This window comes from Pezoporus occidentalis, unplaced genomic scaffold, assembly GCF_034315485.1.
Source record: "Pezoporus occidentalis ecotype Australia unplaced genomic scaffold, CSIRO_AGI_Poc_V1 ctg192, whole genome shotgun sequence".
Lineage (NCBI taxonomy): Eukaryota > Metazoa > Chordata > Aves > Psittaciformes > Psittacidae > Pezoporus > Pezoporus occidentalis.
The window spans coordinates 1197652-1216644 of NW_026913771.1; the positions used below are offsets into that span (position 1 = coordinate 1197652).

Below are 18993 nucleotides of genomic sequence, written 5' to 3' on the forward strand. Positions count from 1 at the left end.
GGTCCTGAGCAATGTGGTCTGGCTTTGAAATGCTCCTTGATGTGTGCAGAAGGTTGAACTGGAGACCCCCAAGGTCATTTTCAACCTAGATTTGTTCTGGTTCTCTGTTTTTTCCCAGCCCAGCTGCTTGCAGTGACCTTTCCAAGCGGATGCAGTCCTAGGGCATCTTCCAAAGGTGATGCAGAACCTGGGGTCTTTTCTGGTACCCTGCTTCTGTGTAGGAGCTCATCATGCTCTGCCTTTTGGTGCATAGACCCAGGTTGTGAGGGTGCAGTGTGGATGCCCTTTAGGAGAGGGATCCTACTGTCTCCATCTGTACCCCAAAACAAGGAGGCAAAGCAGACAAGCTGAGAATGTCTGAGTCTGACTGGGAATGAGAAAATAATGAATGACCAGAACCGACTGTTTGTAAATGTGTGTGAGATTAATGAGCAAAGGCTTCTCCATAACACAGAAGGCATGAAATCAATCCCTTGCTCCAAGAATAATGAGGGAATCAATAGGATTACGAGGTTAAGGCTGGAGTAAACCTGAATGACAGCTGCAAAATAAATTTTATTTGGAGGACGTGGCTGGGGTTAAATGAAATGTAATAAATAATGTAAAGTATTTAAGGGGTGGGGAAATGGTCCAGAGATGTAAGGAAGAACAGAAGGCCCCACAGTTGCTAAATCTGTCCAGTTTATATCCCCACTGTGTTTTTGCAGGCGTGTGACATACTCCATACCTGTAGCTAGGCTAGTGGCACTGGGAGGTTGTGCTCTCTCCCCTTGTTGTCCAGGACAGGGACAGGAGTGGAAGGTGGCAGTGGTGGCACCAAAGCAGGACCGGGATGTGCATGTCTGAGCCATGTAACACAGCCTGGGATGCATTCAGGGTGCGTTGCATGTGAGCCACAGGTTTGTGCATCCGTTTTTTGCTGGGTTTCTCCTCTGGTGTCTGATTCAAGAAAGCCACCATTGCTGCCATCCCATTTCCCACTGGCCTCAGACCCCCTGGAGAGCTGCTGCAACGCACAGAGACCTCCATCTGCAGAGCCCACAGCTGCTCTTGGGGCTCACACACACCCCCATGCACCCATCCTTTGCATGCCATGGGCACTTGCAGGGACACGGACCCTTCTGGCAGCAGGTGCCTGAAGCTGCTCCACCTTTGCAACCGTGGTGGGCACAGCCTGTCCTGCTCTGTGCTCCACAGGGCAACAGGGAGCCCTGTGGCTGTGGCTGGAGGAGTTTGGTGTCCTGATGACCTTGGTTTTGGGGATAAAAGCTGTGCTGGTGGGTGTAGGGCCAGGATTTCAGGTGCTCAGCGCCTTCTCCTGTGTGGCTTTGAGGGGCTGGTTGTGGAAGAGCTCAGTGCCTGTCGATGCCTCAGTGAACCCTGAGCTGCTCCGTCAGGGTGTGTACCAAACCAGGCTGAGTGCTAGGTTGTGACAGTTGCATTGATTTTTCTCATGGGATTAATTCCTGGTCCTGCCCCTCCCTGCTAGGAGTTCTCAGGGAAGGAGATCTGGAATTCCCAGGATGTGGTCAGCGCTTTAGAGGCAGAGCCCAGCCCAGAGAGATGTCAGCTGCTTCTGCCTCCAAGAAAACACATATCCCGTTCCAGGAGGAGCAGCTCTGAGCAGGGATGGGGAAGCAGAGATTTTGCTCCTGAATCTCCATGGAAAAAAAAACCTGCTGCTTCCTTCTGTTGCTGGTTCCCAGGGGTCTCTGTGGGGCACTGCTTCCCGCGGATGCTTTTCCATCAGGTTATCCTGCGCTGCCAGGGCTTGTCCTCCCAGAGCAGACCGTGCGTGTGCAGATCAGCCCTGCTAATAAGGGTTGCATGTGTTTTTCCAGTCATTAAGCATATGACTAATATTGCTGTCCTGGCTGCTTAATGCACCCTGACAACAAGGAGCCTCAGAGGAGGGGAACAGAAACAGAGGAACATGAAGAAAATGTCTTAGATTCATCCGCGTGCCAGTAGATGGGTTTTCCCTATAGGTGTTGTGTCCACACCTTGCTGGGGCAGGAGCGTGGGGAGCCCTTTCCCATTACAGCTGCCTGCTGCCCTGTGTGTCTGTCCGTCCGTCCCAGGCCATTTGATGCAGCACAGTGGCTCTCTGTGCTGTGATCTACCCCTGGTGTGGGAAATGCTGTGTGTTCATCCCTGCAGGTGATGTCCCTGTGCACCCTGGCCCGCCATGTGTTCGCTTCAGCTCTGGTGTCAGCAGGCTGCTAATGGTAATGCTGGGGGTCAGTAGTTTATCCCACTGTCGCATGCTGAGTGTGTGTGAGGAACGGTCTGCGAATCTCTGAATGCACAGGCAGGTCCCTGGTGTCCATGCATCTCTGCATGCCCCTGCACAAACATGCCTGGTCCAGGGGAGCACCTCCCCACGGGGGCCCTGCAGACCCACCTGCCTCCCACATGAGACCTCTCTGCAACGGCGTACAGAAAAATGCCTTCAAGTTTCCTTTTAATAGCTCCTGTAAATCTTATTCTATGCTAAAGACACATTTATTATTGTCATAAAGGAGGAAGAACTAGGGACTCCCTGCCTGGCCCCAAAGTGGGTGACTTGGGAAGAGCAAAGGCCATGGCTTTCCCTTGCCATTTGGCATATTTGGGGACATATCAATGACAGGAAGTGAAAACCTCCAGCTGCCCATATGGTGCAGACCCCTGTGCCTGGGATGGGCTCCATGAGTCAAGGAGCCCTGGGTGCAGAACATGGAGCTGTGGGTCAAGGCTCAAGGACCAGGCTGGAGATACATGTGTCCAAGCACCCAGGCTCTGTTTTAGCTCCAGCATCCTCCCTGCCATAAGGAGCCATGCAGGATGTCTTTTTCTTTAATGTTTTTATTTAATATTTTTAAACCATTGCACATTCGATCTCAGTCCCAAATCCCAGCCCAGAGGTCAGTGGAGAATTGGCCCTGCACCTGCAACCTGAAACCAGCTCTGCCTGGCTGGTGAGCCTCATGCTGCGCCTCTAATTAAGGGTTCAAGGGGTTGCTTTCCTTTTCTATTTTATTTTGAGACGCTGTTTTGAAGAGCACAGCCAAGAATGAGAATTTCATAGGGTAAACAGAAAAGCTGTTCCCAAGTTATTTATTGGTTCTGTTTTCCAGCACGTGGACTAGTATTGATCTATTTTGCAGCGTCTCTAGAGGCTTCTTCAAGGTTAAAATGTAGACATTGCATGTTAGGCTGGACTAAGTACTGGCAGGAAAACACATTTGGCTCTTTTAATTGGAAAAACATATTTCTTTTATCACCCTAAGGCCAAGACTCTACCACAGCAGCACAGGGAGGGCAGGGGAATGTATACAAGCACAAGATGCTCTGGTTCACACTTGCTCCAGGGGATTTGGTGGGAGCACAGAGCCCCTCACAACCACAGCTGGCTCTGGGGTCCCACTGGGTCTTGAAAGCAATTCCCTGGGGGATGTCCTGGGTGGGGGGGGCAGGCTGGGTATGAGTCTTCTGTTGACCAAACCTGTGTTGGTTTGAGGAGCTGCCATGGCCAAACTCAGTCCTGGCTCCATTTTTGCTTCTCTGAGCTCATCCCAATTGACTCTGGGGGCCAACCAGGCTCCTACAGCCTGGTGGGGACAACTCGGTGCTGGTCCCTCAGCCGCTGATGTCTGGGGTTCATTCCAAGTGGGGATGCTCTGCATCAAGAGCAGAAGAGACCCACACATGTCAGCCTCAGACCTCACTATCCCCTGTTTTCAGTCCATACAGTTGGAACCATTATTCAGCTGGAGAAGGTGATGGAAAGAGAATTCCTCATCCCTAAGAAGCCCTTGACAGCCCCTTACACCCTCAAAGTGCTTTCCAATCCCCATACTGCTTCTGTTCTGCTTGTGTCCTCTTCTTTGGCAGGTTAAGGGACTCACCCAAGGCCACAGAAGGAGGTGGTGTCAGAGACGGGATGGCTGCTGCAGCTGCGGGTCCCCCTTCTCTGTTGCTTCCTTGCTGGTGGTGAGTGCACGCTGCCGGCGCGGAGGTGGGGAGCTCTGCTGGGAAGGTACAAGCTGAGGTTTAGGAATCATGATGTGTGAATTGAAATGGGAAGCAACGGATCTCAGGAATCACCGCAACTGCTACAAGGTGTTCCTGAAGCTGTCAGCAAGCCATCTGCCCGCTCGCCCTGGGTAAACACCGTGCTGCAACCTCTCTTTAGAGAGCCACGAAGCCGAAGGGTCCCATGGGGTGAACCCCGCTCGGGTGGCAGCGTGGGCTGGGTGGCAACAGGAGGGAGAGGGCCCCGCTGTGTGTGCGCGGAGGGAGCCGCGCCACCTCGCTTGTGTTGGGGCTCTGGAGCGAAGCCCCGGCTGCAGCGCTCGCTCCTCGTAACTCATCCCGGGGACACCCGCGGTGGGGAGGCAGCGGCGACCGCGCGAGGACCGCCGGCCCCGGGGCGCAATTTATGGCTCCAGGAGAAGAAGAGCAGCTGGTCTGGGAGCAGAGCAGCACAGGAGGAGGAGCGCGCCTGGGGCCGGGCTGCTGCCCGGTTTCTCTCGCAGGGAGCTCGTTATTCAAGCACTGACTCTGCCCTTTCACTCCCTTGCACATGCCGCCGCCACCCCGGCTGCGTGCTGGGTGCGGTGGGGAAGGTGAGGGGCATCCACGCAGCAGGGCACAGCTTAGGGCGCTGGGTGGAAAACCCTCCAAACTTCCATCCCACTGCACATGGCAGCTTGGGCAGTGGGGATGTCACGCTCCCCCCCCCCCCCAACAGGGACATCTGGATCCCTGATGCTCTTCACCATTAGGCTGCTACATGCACCGGCGCTCATGGTGAGCCAGCTCAGAGGCCACGTGGAGCAGTGAAATGGCCACGGGCTGGCCCCATCCGCAGCCCTAGCATAACGAGGCAGGCAGGCAGCCGTGAAGGGGCTGATTAGTAAAAGCTGGGTGACCTGGGATGAGTCAGTACGGCCCCAGGAATGGGCCCACTGGGTCAGGACTGCAGCATCGCTGCCAGCCCTGAGGGCAGGAGCAGGAAGAAGGGTCCATGGCTGAGGTAGACCCAGTGAGGGAAAGCTTGGGGGGCCACTCATGCTTCCTTGTGGGGTTGGGGTGCAGTCCTGGTTGATGCCCCCAGCCGCTTGCCTGCTGTACGCCCAGGACTGTTAGTCGCACCGTGCCTCAGTTTCCCCTCCCTGCAGGGAACAGTGGTGCTCCATGCCCAAGCATCCAGGGCAGTCTGCTGAGCTTTGGGAAGTTCTGGGACTGAGTGAGGTGCAGAAAAGCAAAACTGGGAAAGAACAAGTACATTTATAAAACTGGGCAAACAGATGTCAATGTCCATCTGCGCCTGGCACAACCACATTGGGGGGGGGGGGAGCACAGTTTTGGGGCTGAGCCCCCTTGCTGAGGATGCTGGGGTCTGTGTTAGCCCAAGGCTCCCCGCAGTGCCAGCCAGTGCTCTCAGACGTCCTGTTCACTCACAAATCAAAATAAATACAGGGAGTGAACACGACCCTGAGTGTAGTCAAAAGCTTTTAAAACTTTCCTCTAATTCTTTTAACTTCCCGCACATCTATCCTCTGCACCAGCCTCCTCATTTCTCTTCCTCTACAGTAAACTTATACTCTTTCTAAAGTGCCCAGCGAAGACGCTACAGATGAAATGTTGCTTTAGCTTGATTTCCTATTCCTAACATATGCTTTAATTAATGTCATTTGCTTTGATTTGCTGCCAGCATGCCAGTGCAGCACTTCCTTCGTTTCACAACCTTTGCTGTAACCTTGTGGGAATGAGTATCAGGTGTTCCCGGCTGATTTCATCTGGTTTAGGGCATTTATCTTGAGCTCTGTGGCTTTTCTGTGCTGTGTTGATGGCACCAGCACAAAGGCAAAACTGCAGAGTTGTTCTTCACTGTGTATGTGTGGTACAGAGAGAAGGATGCTTGCATGTAGAGCACTGATCAGAATTTCTTATCCATGTTTTTTAATACCTTGTAGAGCTGATAGCTCAATCCAGAGTGATAAGGGATAACGGCAAAACAGGGGAGAGGAGGGATGTCACTCCCAGCTCCTGGTTGCTGTGCATCAGGATCACAGAGGTGTTCCTGCTGCTGGTCTGGGTGCATGCTTGTGGTGCAGCAGTGTTTGGGGTCTGGGGCAGAACCCTTTTCACCCCCTCCCAGAGCTGGCTCCCAAATAAGTGCGAGGAATGGCAGGGACAGAAGCCCCAGGTCCCCCTCTGTAGCAGCAGTTGTGCTGAAGCAAACCTTCTCCATCCCACTACACTGAGCAACAGGGCTCCATGGGTGAGAGCAGCCTCTCCCCTCCTGCTGTGCCCACTGCTCTTGCTTCTCCCCAGGTCTCACCTTATTGTTTTATGACAAGTGCAGATTGACCAAGATCCCCTCTCACTGTTCCCACTGCATGGCAAGAAGCTTGTGCCCACATCACTGAACACAGCTGTGGACATGAGATGCCCTCCCAATAGCTGGAGTTGCCCCGACCTCACTGCACCACCGGGTCAGTGCCCTGAGCTTCTGTGTAAGAAGGAAAACTGCTAATAGGGGGATCTTTTTCCTTCCCTTCTCCTGATGGAGCCAACTTGGTCTCCTGTTCCAGGCAGGAAAGCATCATTAAGCTCCCCACAACTTTCTGCAACTGGTACACTTGAGAGCAGCTCCCTGCACAGCAGAGCCTGGAGGAATATTTAGCAATTGTCTATTCTGGCCCCAGATCACTGGCACTTGCATACAGCAGGCCTGAAATGGCCCCTTTCCCAGACAGATCCTTAAGCAAGGTTTTCCTGTCTCTTTGTTTAATCAATCTCAGCCATCCTTTCTCTCCTCTCTGGAGCCAGGGACAGATGCTGCTCCAGCACTTCATCTCTCCCTTCTCTCCAGTTTCCCTCCTACCTGTGGTAAGGCTGGGGCCTCAGAGCAAGTCATACCCCACAATAAGAAAATTCCCAGCTCCCAGTTGGCTATTGTTTCACTTCCCATTTGCTCCTGTTGAGAACCTCCCGCGGGGATGGGAGCGTGATGCTTTTTTGCAGCTCTTCCCCTCTTACTATGGAGGCAAACCCACACCAAAGGCTGATCCCTGCTCTCAGAGCAATCCCACTTGCTGGATGAGAAGGAAAATGCCCAAAATGGAGAATGGCATTTGTCCCAGGCCTGGCCCTGCCCCACTGCAGCCTGCGGAATGTGTTTCATTGCCGTGTCCCAAGAGCAGGATGGAGGCGTGGGAGGGATGTGACTGAGCCGCCACATCCTGGAGGCTGCCTGGCAACGCAGCGTGGCCTCCTGGTGAACAGTTACCGGGAACCAACCCCAGCCCAAGGGTCTGCCTCTTTATGGGAGATGCTCAGCAGAAATCCCATCCCAGCGTCATGGTAGCAGAGGGATGCGATGGTGAATTTTGATGGGCTTTGCCTACCTGCTTCCTAGGAAGGACCTTTTATTCCCCCTTCCTTCCCTCCCTTCCTCCCTCCACACTGCCAGCTCCCCAGTGGCTCTGCAGGGCTGGAGCTGGCCCCACAGCTGCTCCTCCTCCATCTCTGGGGCAGAAACCCAAGGCCATCTTGCTGCCCTGCAAAGCAAAACCCCTCCCTGAGGTGGACAGCTTTGTACCGCAGCCTCCTGCTCCCCAGAGCCCGGAGCAGCTCCCTTCCTCCCCGCTTTCATCAGCCTCTCACCTCTCCTTCCTCCATCCTGTCTGGCCACCTCCTTGCTCCCAGCTCCACATCCGGACGCGTGTTTGTGCCTCTCCACTCCAGCCCAGGAGCCCCTATGCTCTGAGGCTGGCTGCTTTGCATTGCTCCCGCTCCCCTCCACCCTTTTAAATCACAGCTGCCTTCCCGTGCTCCGAAAGCCTTGCACTCCTTAAATGTGCCCTGGGTGATTTAGCAAGGCCCCAAGACATGGCTAACTCCCAGAAGCATGATACATGGCTATTGTAGGCATCTGGCAAGTACTTAAATCCCCAGGGTCCCTAAGCTCCCATGAGCTCAAAAGAGAGCATGTCTCCTCACCCATCGCCAGGGCTCCAAGCTCTGCTTTAATCCACTGCTGTGCTGCAGGGTCTGGTCCCAGCCCAAAGAGAAGACTTCCTCTTGGCCAACACCATAGGGGAAAGGGACTGGCCAAGAAGAGCCACAGGTTCTGGTGGGGAGCAGGGGCTTTTGTGTGACAGCCTGGGAGGTGGTGGCTCTGCTGATGGCTGAGAGGACCCTTTTGCCTAAATAGCGAATGGGACACTAACGTAAACAGCAGGAGCATGGGCTGCAGCATCCACCCCTAAGCACAGCAGTGCGCAGCAGGCACTACTGGCATACACTGGTGTGTTGTTGTGTTGCCTTGCTCAGGCTGTTGGTCAGTAGGGTTTGTCCCAGAGGTGAGGGTCCATGTTGGGGTTTAATGTTTAAATGTGGTTCTTTGACCCAACTGGCCCTGGCTGCTGTGACAGGCAGCATGTTGTCGCACACTGGGGACTCAGACAGGGTCTGCATCCAGCTTCAGGACAGACACAGTGCTGGCAGCTGGCTGCCTTCATCCTTCCTGCTGGAAATCTCCCACCCAGACCAGCGTTTTGCTCTGTTCACCCTGGGAGTCAGGGATTTCCCATAGCAACAACCCCAGCACAAATTAAACAATCACTTTGGGCAGGACTCAACCCGAACCCCTCATCCCCTGCACAGTGGTGTGTAGATGGTGCCAAGTACTCTGTGCAGAATCACAATGCGTTGATCAGGGTTCTGGTGTAGTTTTGTAATACCTTAAGGCAGTTTCTTGCTCTGATGCAAGGCTTCTGTGACAAGCTTCTCCTCTTTTCTTCCTGCCTGGTGAGAAGTGACTTGCAGTGTTGTCACTTGGTGGATTTATGTGTGTCTCATTTTTGCTTGTAGCGGGTGTGCTCAGGAGCAGCTTACCCAGGAGGTTCTTTGAGACCTCCTCCTGCTCCACTAAGGTCCCCACAGGATGCTGAGCTGCCCTGGGGCTGCTGTCCCCTCTCTGCACACACACCAGGCTGCCACCCTGATCCACACCGAGTCCCTTCTCTCCTAGCTTGTCCTCCAGGCCTTGGCCAAGGTTACTCGGTGGTGCTGGTGACCCCGGTACGTCTGACTGGAGGCTTGTGTGACCAGAGGTGCTGACCTGCTGTAAAAAGGTGGTGGTGGCTGCTGCACGTGGAGCAACAATGGTAGGGCCTGCTCGGACCCTATCCTGGCAGCACCATTTTGGCTTGATGCAGGAAGCAGAGCAGAGCTGTGGCTGCTGTGGCACTTGCAGCCCGGCTGTATAAAACACACAACGTGCTGAGCACTGGGTGTTATTCTGCTTTTATTCTTTAAACCATTATTTCCATCTTGGCGTGGCCCCGTTTGCCTGCTCCCATGCTCCAGCACGCTGTAGCTTCAGGGATCTTTCCGTTAAAAAAACAAAGAAGTAATTGCAAAGCAGATGGAGCAATTTCTTTTCTTTTTTTCCTTTTATATATTTTTTTAATATATGTTGAAGTTAAATCAGACCTTTGGCTAGGAAAGACCACTGGGGACTATCTCAGTCTGACGTTCACCAGGGCAGTGATCGCTGGACTATTCATTCTTACAAAGAGTATTGCCAAGCTCACAGTCAAGTCTCTTCTGTACAAAATGTGCAGTGGAAATGACACGGTGTTTTTCTGGATGTTACTTCAAAAAAATACTGTCAGCATGCTAAAAAATTAAAATTAACGTTCGTTTTAAAGATTAAATCAATTTCACAACTGTTTGCTTTTATCTGTAAAATACTGCTTTTTAAAAATGTTTGGATACATAAATATTCGTTGATAGTATAATTATTACTGGGTCCACAGCGAACATCGCCTGCTTGCGTCCTACGCAGCTTTGCTTGAAATAACCAGGGGTAAGTACACTGGCACAAAATGATAACATATCCCCCAGGTATTTAAAATCCAATCGGAACATGGTTGTTCGTTCGATTTATCCGGTTTCGGTGGAGCTTGGTGCAAGGCTGAGTACCACATTCGTTTACAACGTTTAAAAGCATTCGTTAAAATATTTCCTTAATGATCTAAGACAAAGCCCCAGAGCTTGCAAACTTGCCCAGGTCGGGCAAATGCATGTGGGTAATTCGACAGAACGATTTAGAAGCAGAGAATCACTTGCAATTGAAACCGTGCATATTTTCAATACTCCCTTAGTGCATCTATTTAGGCAGATGCTTGAGATGAAAGGGCTGCGTGTCAGCCCGTATCTTACCCATGCTTCCTGTCATCGTTTCTTTGCAATTTAATTCTGTGTTTTTCTTTCAGCCTAGAAGTGTTTGGTACCAGTCTTTTGGCAAAAGAGCCTGAGGAATAGAAGGGTAAAGAAATATGACCCAGCTGCTATGCACAATGAGGTTTGTAAGTCCTTGTATGGTATAAATAAGCATACTACACAGTTATTAGAAATTTGGCACTGTCCCTGTTTAGAAGCCCAAGTCTGATGCTATGTAATTCCTCCCGAGCACATGCATAATTCAGTATTAGCACTCCATTCTTCCAGCCTTACTGCTGGCCAAATTCGGCAACTTTCTCTCAGTTTTCATCCATTCAAACTCTCCTCAGCAGTGTAAACCGGTGAGTTTCCGCTCAAGCCAATAAATCTATGCCAACCCACACGGCCGAGGCTCGGTCTTGACTTCGCGGGGGCCGGGGTCGGACCCCGAACGGTTTCCCCTCCGCCCTCTGCGTCGCACGGGTGCTCCGAGCAGCGGCCGCCGTCGGGCAGCCCGGTACCGTCGGGTGTGGGTTCGGGGCTCGCTTCTGCCCTCGTCTCCGTCGTGGTCGGCAGGCTTTCCTTGGGGAAGTGGACAAGCGAAAGGGAGCAGCGCTGGCCCCAAAGGCTGGAGAAGCAGTGGAGCATCCCCGCAGGTCTGAGCCCGCTCGGTGTTTCCCGGCCCGCAGACTCAGTGTAAATATTGGAGAAAAACGACAGTAAACTTTTATTAATCGCCGGTGTTTAGGGCCAAGGCATGAGCGAGCTCGGTGACAGTGATGAGTGGTTTGGAGCGCTGGTCCCTGAAAGCAGGGCTTATCCTCCCCCTGCCTGCTCCTTTGACTCGGTGATGATGAGCCGTGAATAGGAGCCACCCTGCCGTCGGGGATCCGGCCGTTTATCTGCCGGGTGATGACAGTCGGGCTGGTTTCGAGCCTCGCCGTGCGTTGCCGAAGCCACCGGGAAAAGCTCAGAGCTGCCGCGGCAGGGGAGCTCCGTCCTGCAGAGCCGTTTCACTCCGTCCCAAGCCGGGGATGATGAAATCGGCTGCGGCTAAGGGGCCCCGGGGGATCCCGCGGGCCAGAACCCGCTGCGGGCAGGTGCTGCCCACGGTTACGGCACGGCAGAGCCGAACGCGGACAGCGTCGGAAAGTGCTGGACACCGCAGCTCCGGCAGCCCCGTCCGCAGAGATGGGAAGGGGGTCGGGGCTGCTGGGAGGAGGGAAGGCTTTGGCTTTGCTTTAATTAAATCCTCCCCACCTGGGATGGCTTCCTCCACCTTTTCTTTCCATTATTATTACTATTATTATTATTATTATTATTATTAATTAAGCGGGGAGAAAATGCATTTAACGTAGGGAAGCGCGGGCAGCGTCCGTGACTCCCGCTGCCAAGGGCTGCGTAAGGAAAAGGTGGAGGGAGACTCACCCAAACAAAGCCGAGCTACCGGCACCAGCCGCAGAGTAAACACAAAAGTTCACCTTGCCGTGGAGCCCGGCCCTCGGCAGCAGCAGCGGGTGCGGGAGAGCCCAGCCCGCAGGTGGGAACCAGGGCGGGACCGAGAGGTCTAAGGGGGGCAACTGCGGTGTCCGGGTGCGCGCATCCTCCGCGGCTCGATGCGGGTTCTCTCCCCCGGCGGCGGTGGGGTTGCGGTACGGGGCCGGCTCGTGGCTTAGAGGTAGCTGCTACCCGCGGAAACCACCTCGGCAGCCCAGAGGGCCAAGCGCAGCGGGTCAGTGGCAGGGAGTGGTGCTCTGGGAGACTCAAGCCGGGCTTTCCTGCTTCCCTTCCTCGTCCCTAGGCCCGCTTTAGCCTCTTCTCCATCCGTAAGGACGCGGGTTCCTCCTCGCCCCGGTGCCCCAGGCGCACGTCGGGGCCCGATGCCGGCCCGGTCTCACCTGCAACGGGCCCCGGCCCGCCGGCTCCTGCTGGAATTGCTGCTCCCTCGCTCGCGTCCCCCCGCCTGCCCGGGCCTTTGGTTTCTTTCTTTCTGTTTTTTAGGAGTAGGGAAAAGGTTCATTAAGGGTTGACCCCAGTTTACTTTTTATTCTGCTCCTGTTCCCAATTTCGGCACCACGTGACGGTGGGAGTGAGTTTGGGTTTAAATTCACTTTCAAGAAAAACCTGATTAAAAATCCTGCCCCGTGAAGCCCCGTCGGCCCATGGCGGTGTCCCGGTGAGCCCGGCGCTGCCGGGAGCAAGCAGCACCTCGGTCCCCGGCCGGCTCGGGTAAGCGGCTCCTGCCTGCCGCCCTTCCGCGGGCGCGGAGTGAGGTGCAGCCCGGTCGAGGGGACGTGAAGGGGCACAACGCAGAGCTAAGCCAGGCGAGGCTGCGGCGATATACGGCCGTGTGTAGCAGTGGGGCTGTCGCGATAGGCATAGATAACTATAGGAGGAAGCAATGGTGGCTGGGCATGGTTTGGTCGCCGGTGGATGAGAGGGAGAACTCGGCACAGGGCGGGCAGCCCCGACAGCAGCACTGTGGAGGAGTGGAGGTGTGTGTATGTCTTGGTAATCGTGACAACAGAGCTGATGTGGCCCGGGTCAGTCGCGACAGAACTAAGAAATTCTCCTGGGGGGGGGGTCTCCTCCCGATCTGGGGGTTTAGCTTGAGGGTGGGAGCCCCGAGAAGGAGGTGTCCGTGGCCGAAGAGAGCAGAGGCTCCTGTCCGGGCTGTGCGGGCCCGGGAAATCCTCTGTGCCCGTCGAGCTCACCTCGGGCCGCCCCGGCAGCCCGGCCTCGCCGCGGCAGTGCCTGCGGCCTCCGAGCCCGCACAGCTCCTGGGTCAGTCTGTTGTGGCTGTGGGAGGACAAGGAGCGCTGCCTCTTTACCCGGGCTCTCGGGAAGACCCGCACTCCAAGGTCGGCCCTAGGCCGGCGGGACACGGGCAGTTCGGTTGCCGGTGCAGCGGGGCTGGGGAAGCCGCCGGAGACTGCGGACCCCTCCCGAAGCGTTGCCCCCGTCCGGACCCAGCTCTTCCCCATTCCCTCTTCCGGGAGGCCCCCGCTCCTGCTGCGGGGTCCAGCCGCCCGGTCCACCGAGTCAAGGGCGCTTCCAGCGCGGCCTGCGCCTACCGCGGCCCCTTCTGCCCTGCTGCAGCCCCGGGCCCGGCCCCGAGCCCGGCGAGCAGTGGGGAGCGCCGGGACCATCAGTGCTGGGAGGGGGCGGTGGGGCTGGGGGTGTCCTCCCCCACCGGGCTTCCCTTCGAGCAGCAAGAGGCTCCGATCGCTGCCGGGCCCCGCGCAACGCCGGGCAGGCCGGGGAAGGCCGCGGCTGGGCCCGGTGAGCAGGGACGGAGCGATCGGTGCCCTCGGCCGGTGTCCCCGGGAGCGGGCCGTCGGACGGGAGCGGGGCTGGGGCGAGCGGGTCGGGCCGGGCGGAGCGGGCCAGAGCCGGTCTGTGGGGACGTGATTGACAGCGGCAACGTCAGCAACAGGAGGGGAAGGGAAAAGGGAGGGGGGAGACAAAGAGGGAGGGAGTCGAAAGGCCCCAAACTGGATCTTTATGGAACATTTTCCGCCAAGATCAAGGGAAAGTGAATCCGCGCAGCAGGGGATGCCCCGCAAGCCGCTGCCATCGGGGGCCGCGGAGCCGCGCCCGGCCTGAGCGCCCCGCGCAGCCGCCGCGCTGCCCCGCGGATGCCCTTCATGCCTCAGCCGCCCCAAGGCGAAGCCCGGAGCCCCCCGCTGCGCCTCCTGCCCCCCGGCCGGCAGTGTGAGTTCTGGGGTGCGGAGGGAAGGAAGGAAGGGAGGGAGGGAGTGGGGTTCGTGGGTACGGGGCTCCCTGCGGCCTGTGCCGGGGCGATCGCCGCAACCCTGCCCCGCTGCTCCCCGGCCCGCCACCCCTTCCGTCCCCGGGAGCACCGGAGTTCCCTTCCGCGGCCCTCGGGGACTCCCACCTGTGGTCCCCGGGTCACCCGGCCCCGCCGTGCAGGTCGGCCGCCGGCAGCATCCGTGCCTCGCCTTGGCTGGGGTTGCCCCATCCCTTCCCTCCAAGAGGGGTAGGGAACCGGTGAGCTCGGGGCACCGGGAGATCTGCTGCCGCCGGGGGCTGCGGGGCCCTGGCTGCCCCGGGATGTGCAGCGGTGCAGGGGGGCGTGTGCGTGCACGCCCGCGCAGAACCGGGCCGGTGTCCGTCTCTGTGGCTGGAGCTGTCCTTGAAGCTCTGCTGCCACTGGAACTGCGGATCCCAGCCCCGCTCTTTCCCTCCACCGGCCCGGACTGACGGCTGGACCTCGGCGGCACCGGGCAGGGAACAGGAGCAGAGCAGTGCTGTCGGGGCCCCGGGTCCGGGTGCTGTTAGTATTTCCCCTTGGGGACCTTCGGTTTCCGTTCCCGGGGCTGGGACCCGCAGCATGCTCGGGATCGCTGCCCGTCCCTTTATCTGTCCGCCTGTCTGTCGAGCGGGGAGCAGGGCGGGCGTCCGCGTCCCTCCGCGCTGTAAAAGTCGGGGTTGATGCGCGGCAGCCCCGGTGGAGCTGTCAGCCCTTATCTTTATTGGCTTTTCCCAGTCTCCGTCCAAGTTTAAGAGGGGCCCTTTTATCTCGAAGACCAGCACTCTGCCTGTTTACGCCGCTCCACTCCGCCGCAGCCCTTCACCGCGGCACCGAGAGCTGGTGTGGAGCCTCCGGGAGCCCCGACGGGAAGGGACAGAGAGACCGGCCGGGTTGGGCTACCCTCCCTGAAGGGTAGCGGCCCCGAACGGTGGCAAAAAGCGGGGAGGAGAGGTTAAAGGCTGGGGGGGCTGCGGCCACATCTGAGATGAGCTGACCGGGCCTCAAGCGGGAGCGCAGCCACGCGGGGGCGGCTCCCCCCGGGACAGGCGGGCCCGGCCCCGCTCTCCGGGGCTCTGCGGCTTCCCCCGGGAAATGTCACGTCCCAGTCAGGCCGAGTGTCGCCGCCTGAGGAGGGATCGCGGGCCGGGCAGGGAGGGCCTGACCCCGCAGGTGGCAGTACCCAGGGCCGGGCGGGAGGGTGAGCAGGGGCTGGACGTGGCCCCCGGTGCTGCGAGCTAACGGTGCGCCTCTCTTCCCCCCAAGGAAATGCTCCAGGAGAAAAGCCTGTCTGAAACCGAGGAAGGGTTTCCAACAGCCCCCGCGCCCGGCCATGCGGACTCCTCCGCCGGTTCCCCCGTCCTCGGCGTAGCCGGGGGGAGCAGCACGCCGCTCAGCAGCCCACAGCTCCCCGATCCCGAGCAGGTACGCGCTGCCCGACGGCTTTGCCCCTCGCTCTCTCTGCCAGCCCGGCCTCCCGCGACCGCGGGGTGTGCGGGGGATGCGAGGGAATTCAGGGTTTTTATTCTTCTTTAATTTTCTTTTTTAAGCATTTTTTCGCCCTGCAAAGCAGCGCCTCAGAGCCGCGGCCACGGGGCCCGTCCTGTGGCGGGGCCGCGGCCGCTCCTCCCGAGCAGTGCCCGGCCAGGCCGTGGGTTTCATCGTTTTTTTTTTCCCCGCTAAATAAAAGGCCCGAGGCCTCTGAGCACATCGCGGCTTCTCTGCCCTCGCCCCCGAGCCCGGCGTGGGCCTCCACCGTGCCCCCAGCATCCGCGGAAAAGGAAGGGCTCCGCGTAGAAACCGCGGCCCCGGACGTGCGTATCGTTCAGCGGATCCCGTGTCCACAGGGGTGATCCTGGAGCCGGTTTCTGGGAGTCACAGGGCGACAGCGGGACCCGTCTGCCCCGTTGGGGCACGGAAACCCCCACGGAAAAGAGAAAAGAAAGGGAAAAAAAAACCCTTTTGGCCGCTGTGTCCAGCCCTGGTGTGAAAGTCGATTAAACCCGGCCTCAGTTTGTTTCTCTTATTTTTGGCAGAGGGCAGTGGAATTTTTGGGACTCCATCCTCCTCCCGCACAGGCAGGCCCGAGGATCGTGCAGATTCGCCCGGTGCCTGCCTGTGGCCCTCGTCCTGGGTGCACAGCCACCAAGCCCCTAAGCCTTACAGCCCCTCTTCTGTTTTTTTTTAAGTCATTTCTTACTGTTCTCATGAACTTTATTTTTCCAGACCATAGAAAATATCAAAGTCTATCTCCATGAGAAGGAGCTATGGAAGAAATTCCATGAAGCTGGCACTGAAATGATCATAACCAAAGCAGGCAGGTTAGTGAAAATTCCTCACGGATGTGTATTGCTTCTGATCTGTACGAAATGTTCCTGTTTGCCAAGACTGGGTTCTGCAGAGCTGCAATCAGTGGCATTAAAAAGAAACGTTATTCATGTGATTGTAGATTGCGATATGATCGGGTTTTTTTTCAGTGTAAGCTGTTCGTATGTTTGAGCATGGCAATGAGGTTATGGGCTGTGGAGTCCTTTGCTACGTTTAGTCCGATTTTCTTTGATAATTCTTCCTGTATTTTACATATATTTTGTAAGATGTTGGCATGGTTGTGGCTCTGTTCAGACCCCACTCCCTTTCTCTGCACAGTGCACTAGGACCTGTGCTGGGATAATGTGCACCAAAGGTTTAGCAATATGAAGGCTTAGACTCTGGTTTTAATCTCAAAACTGAAAGAGAGGCAGGTAAAACTTTTATCCTGGTAGCTGTGGAAAATAAAATCTGCCTTCCCTTGGAAACTAACGATGGTTTCACCAAATCGGAGCCCCCTCAGCGGGCACACCGAGGCCCGTGGGGGAAGGAGAGAGAGGCTTGCGAGGGCTTCTCTTCCCCGGAGAACCCATCTCTGTGCCCGCCCAGGGATCCCTTCCCACCCGGGCTGCTCTGGTGGGCGATGGGAGAATTAATGTCAGAAAGATAAACATCAGAATTAAACCTCAGCCCATCGCCAGCCCGGGAATCCCGACAAAACCAACGCAGCTCCCACTGCGGGCACCGGAGCAGCTGTCCTTCACTTCTGCGGCTGCTGAAAAGAAAAGTTGCCAGCCTTAGTTATTAAAATCCATTTAATTCTAACACAGCTCTGTGGCTCTGCCAGTGCTGATTTTATGCAGTGCTAGAGAGCTGTGGAGGAGCACACTCAAATAATGGGGAGAAAGCAGAAATAAGAAGTCTTTTTTTCACTGTGGTCCCTGACTGTTCGAGCAGGGCAGCTCGAAGCGGGGCTGGGTGTGTGTATGTGTTTTTTCTCCCCTGTTTGCTGCTCTCACTGCGAGATTCAGATCCCAGTCCCCCGCTTTGGGGGTTGATGAGCGGTTTCTCTATCTTTTCCCCTGTCCCCAGCTCTGCGCAGCAGCTGCCCAGAGTAGGGCAGCTTTACTCTAATAACCAAGATATTCTCATTAGTCCCCCTGGTGAGGGGGTGTATGTCCCGGGGATCTTCAATTTGTTTGCTGTTTGGCCTGTTTATGAAGTGATTGAGCAGGTAACTGTCCTTATCACACTACATTTTGGTGTATAAAACCTTAGGGCTTGTTCTGTAGCATTTACTAATGTGAAGAGCCGGATTCGTTTTGATAGGTCTGCTACCAAAGGCAGCTAAGACTAGGGGATCAAGACCTCAAATATTTCACCCTTAATTTATAGTATCTGAGTGTGTCTGTGCGGGATGTGTAATATCTTTACCAAATTCTAGACCCTAAGCATCCCAAATGTGCATGTTATCTCTTTGTAAGTCTTAACGTAGATTGTTTAAACAAATCCATATGTATAGGGCTCAGTCCCACATTCTTTGTCCGGTGGAGCTGGCAGCGCACACGTAGTCACCTTTCGTGAGCATGTGGATGGGACCGAGGAGATTGAAGTGAAGATGTAAAAAACTTTGGGTTTTTTTTTAGTCGCCCAAGCCGAATTCTGTAGTTGTGAAAATCGGTGCAGCACCATCCAACCAACGGCGGTTTCTAAACATAGCTTTTAATTAGAAACAAAACCAAGCAAAGAAACAAACAAAAAATCATACAAAACCCCCCAAAAGGAAAGAAAAATAGCTGAAATGCTAAGAATACCTGAAATGAAATGGGCACTCCATTTCTTTCCTCTATGTCCAGCTGCAAATGGTGGCAAAATACAAGGTAACGTTTTAATCAGTGTTAAAATGGAGCGAGATGGAACAAAGCCGGTACCGGGCCCCGGCAACACCGAAAGCAAACCATAAAAACCCAACTGAATGCACAAAGCGGTTAGCGTGAGGCTGGCAGAAAGCTCGAACAACTTCAACCCCATCATCGCTTAAATTCTCCTCGTTCCCACCGAGTGCCAGCCCGAGCCACTCGAGTCCGTGCTGCAGCCCCAAAGCAGGAATATGTCACTTATCGGAACGCAAATGAAGGGATGCAAATTAGTGCTTCATGCAGATTTTACTTTACCCGAGCGGTTTAAGTAAAGGGTAGCAATAATAAACCTCCTCTTGACCCAATTAAATAAGTGATGGTTAATGGAGGTTTGTGTGCACTTGCATTTAGCAAGGGGTGGTTAAAAGGGAAAAGAGCTAATTGCAGGCATTAATTAGGACTCTAAGCCCCTTCCCAGCGGGGACAGAGATGCCCCTGAATGCAGTTAGTTGAAAGCACCTAAAAGTCGGTCTGCCTGACCTCAAGGGGCACAAACGAAAAGAAACTGAAGTCTGATTTTTAAATTCCAAACAACGACAACAACAAGTTACTTTAATGACAAGCTCACTCAATGGAGAGGAAATGTAAAGCTCAGCGGAAGCGTTAATTCCATGGCAATGGTGTAAATAGCCTTTTTGTATAAACAAGGCAAATATTGATAACTTAGTGGGGGGAGAGAGGGTGTCATTTGTTTCATTCTTTGGAGAGCTCCACAGAACGAGCCAACTATAAATTATCGAGAATTTAATGCTGAGAATTACTTTGGGGGAT

General features: G+C 55.5%; 1 protein-coding gene across 1 annotated transcript in view; it reads left to right on the plus strand.

The window, feature by feature from the left end:
• The first annotated feature begins 13664 nt into the window (after window positions 1-13664).
• TBX4 (T-box transcription factor 4) overlaps window positions 13665-18993 on the plus strand; it is a 36404-nt gene continuing 31075 nt past the window's right edge. The window contains exons 1-3 of the mRNA XM_062617150.1: window positions 13665-13938; window positions 15263-15421; window positions 16223-16317. Of these exons, the coding sequence (XP_062473134.1) occupies window positions 15266-15421; window positions 16223-16317 (251 nt within the window). The 5' untranslated portion in view covers window positions 13665-13938; window positions 15263-15265. The remainder of the gene's footprint in view (window positions 13939-15262; window positions 15422-16222; window positions 16318-18993) is intronic.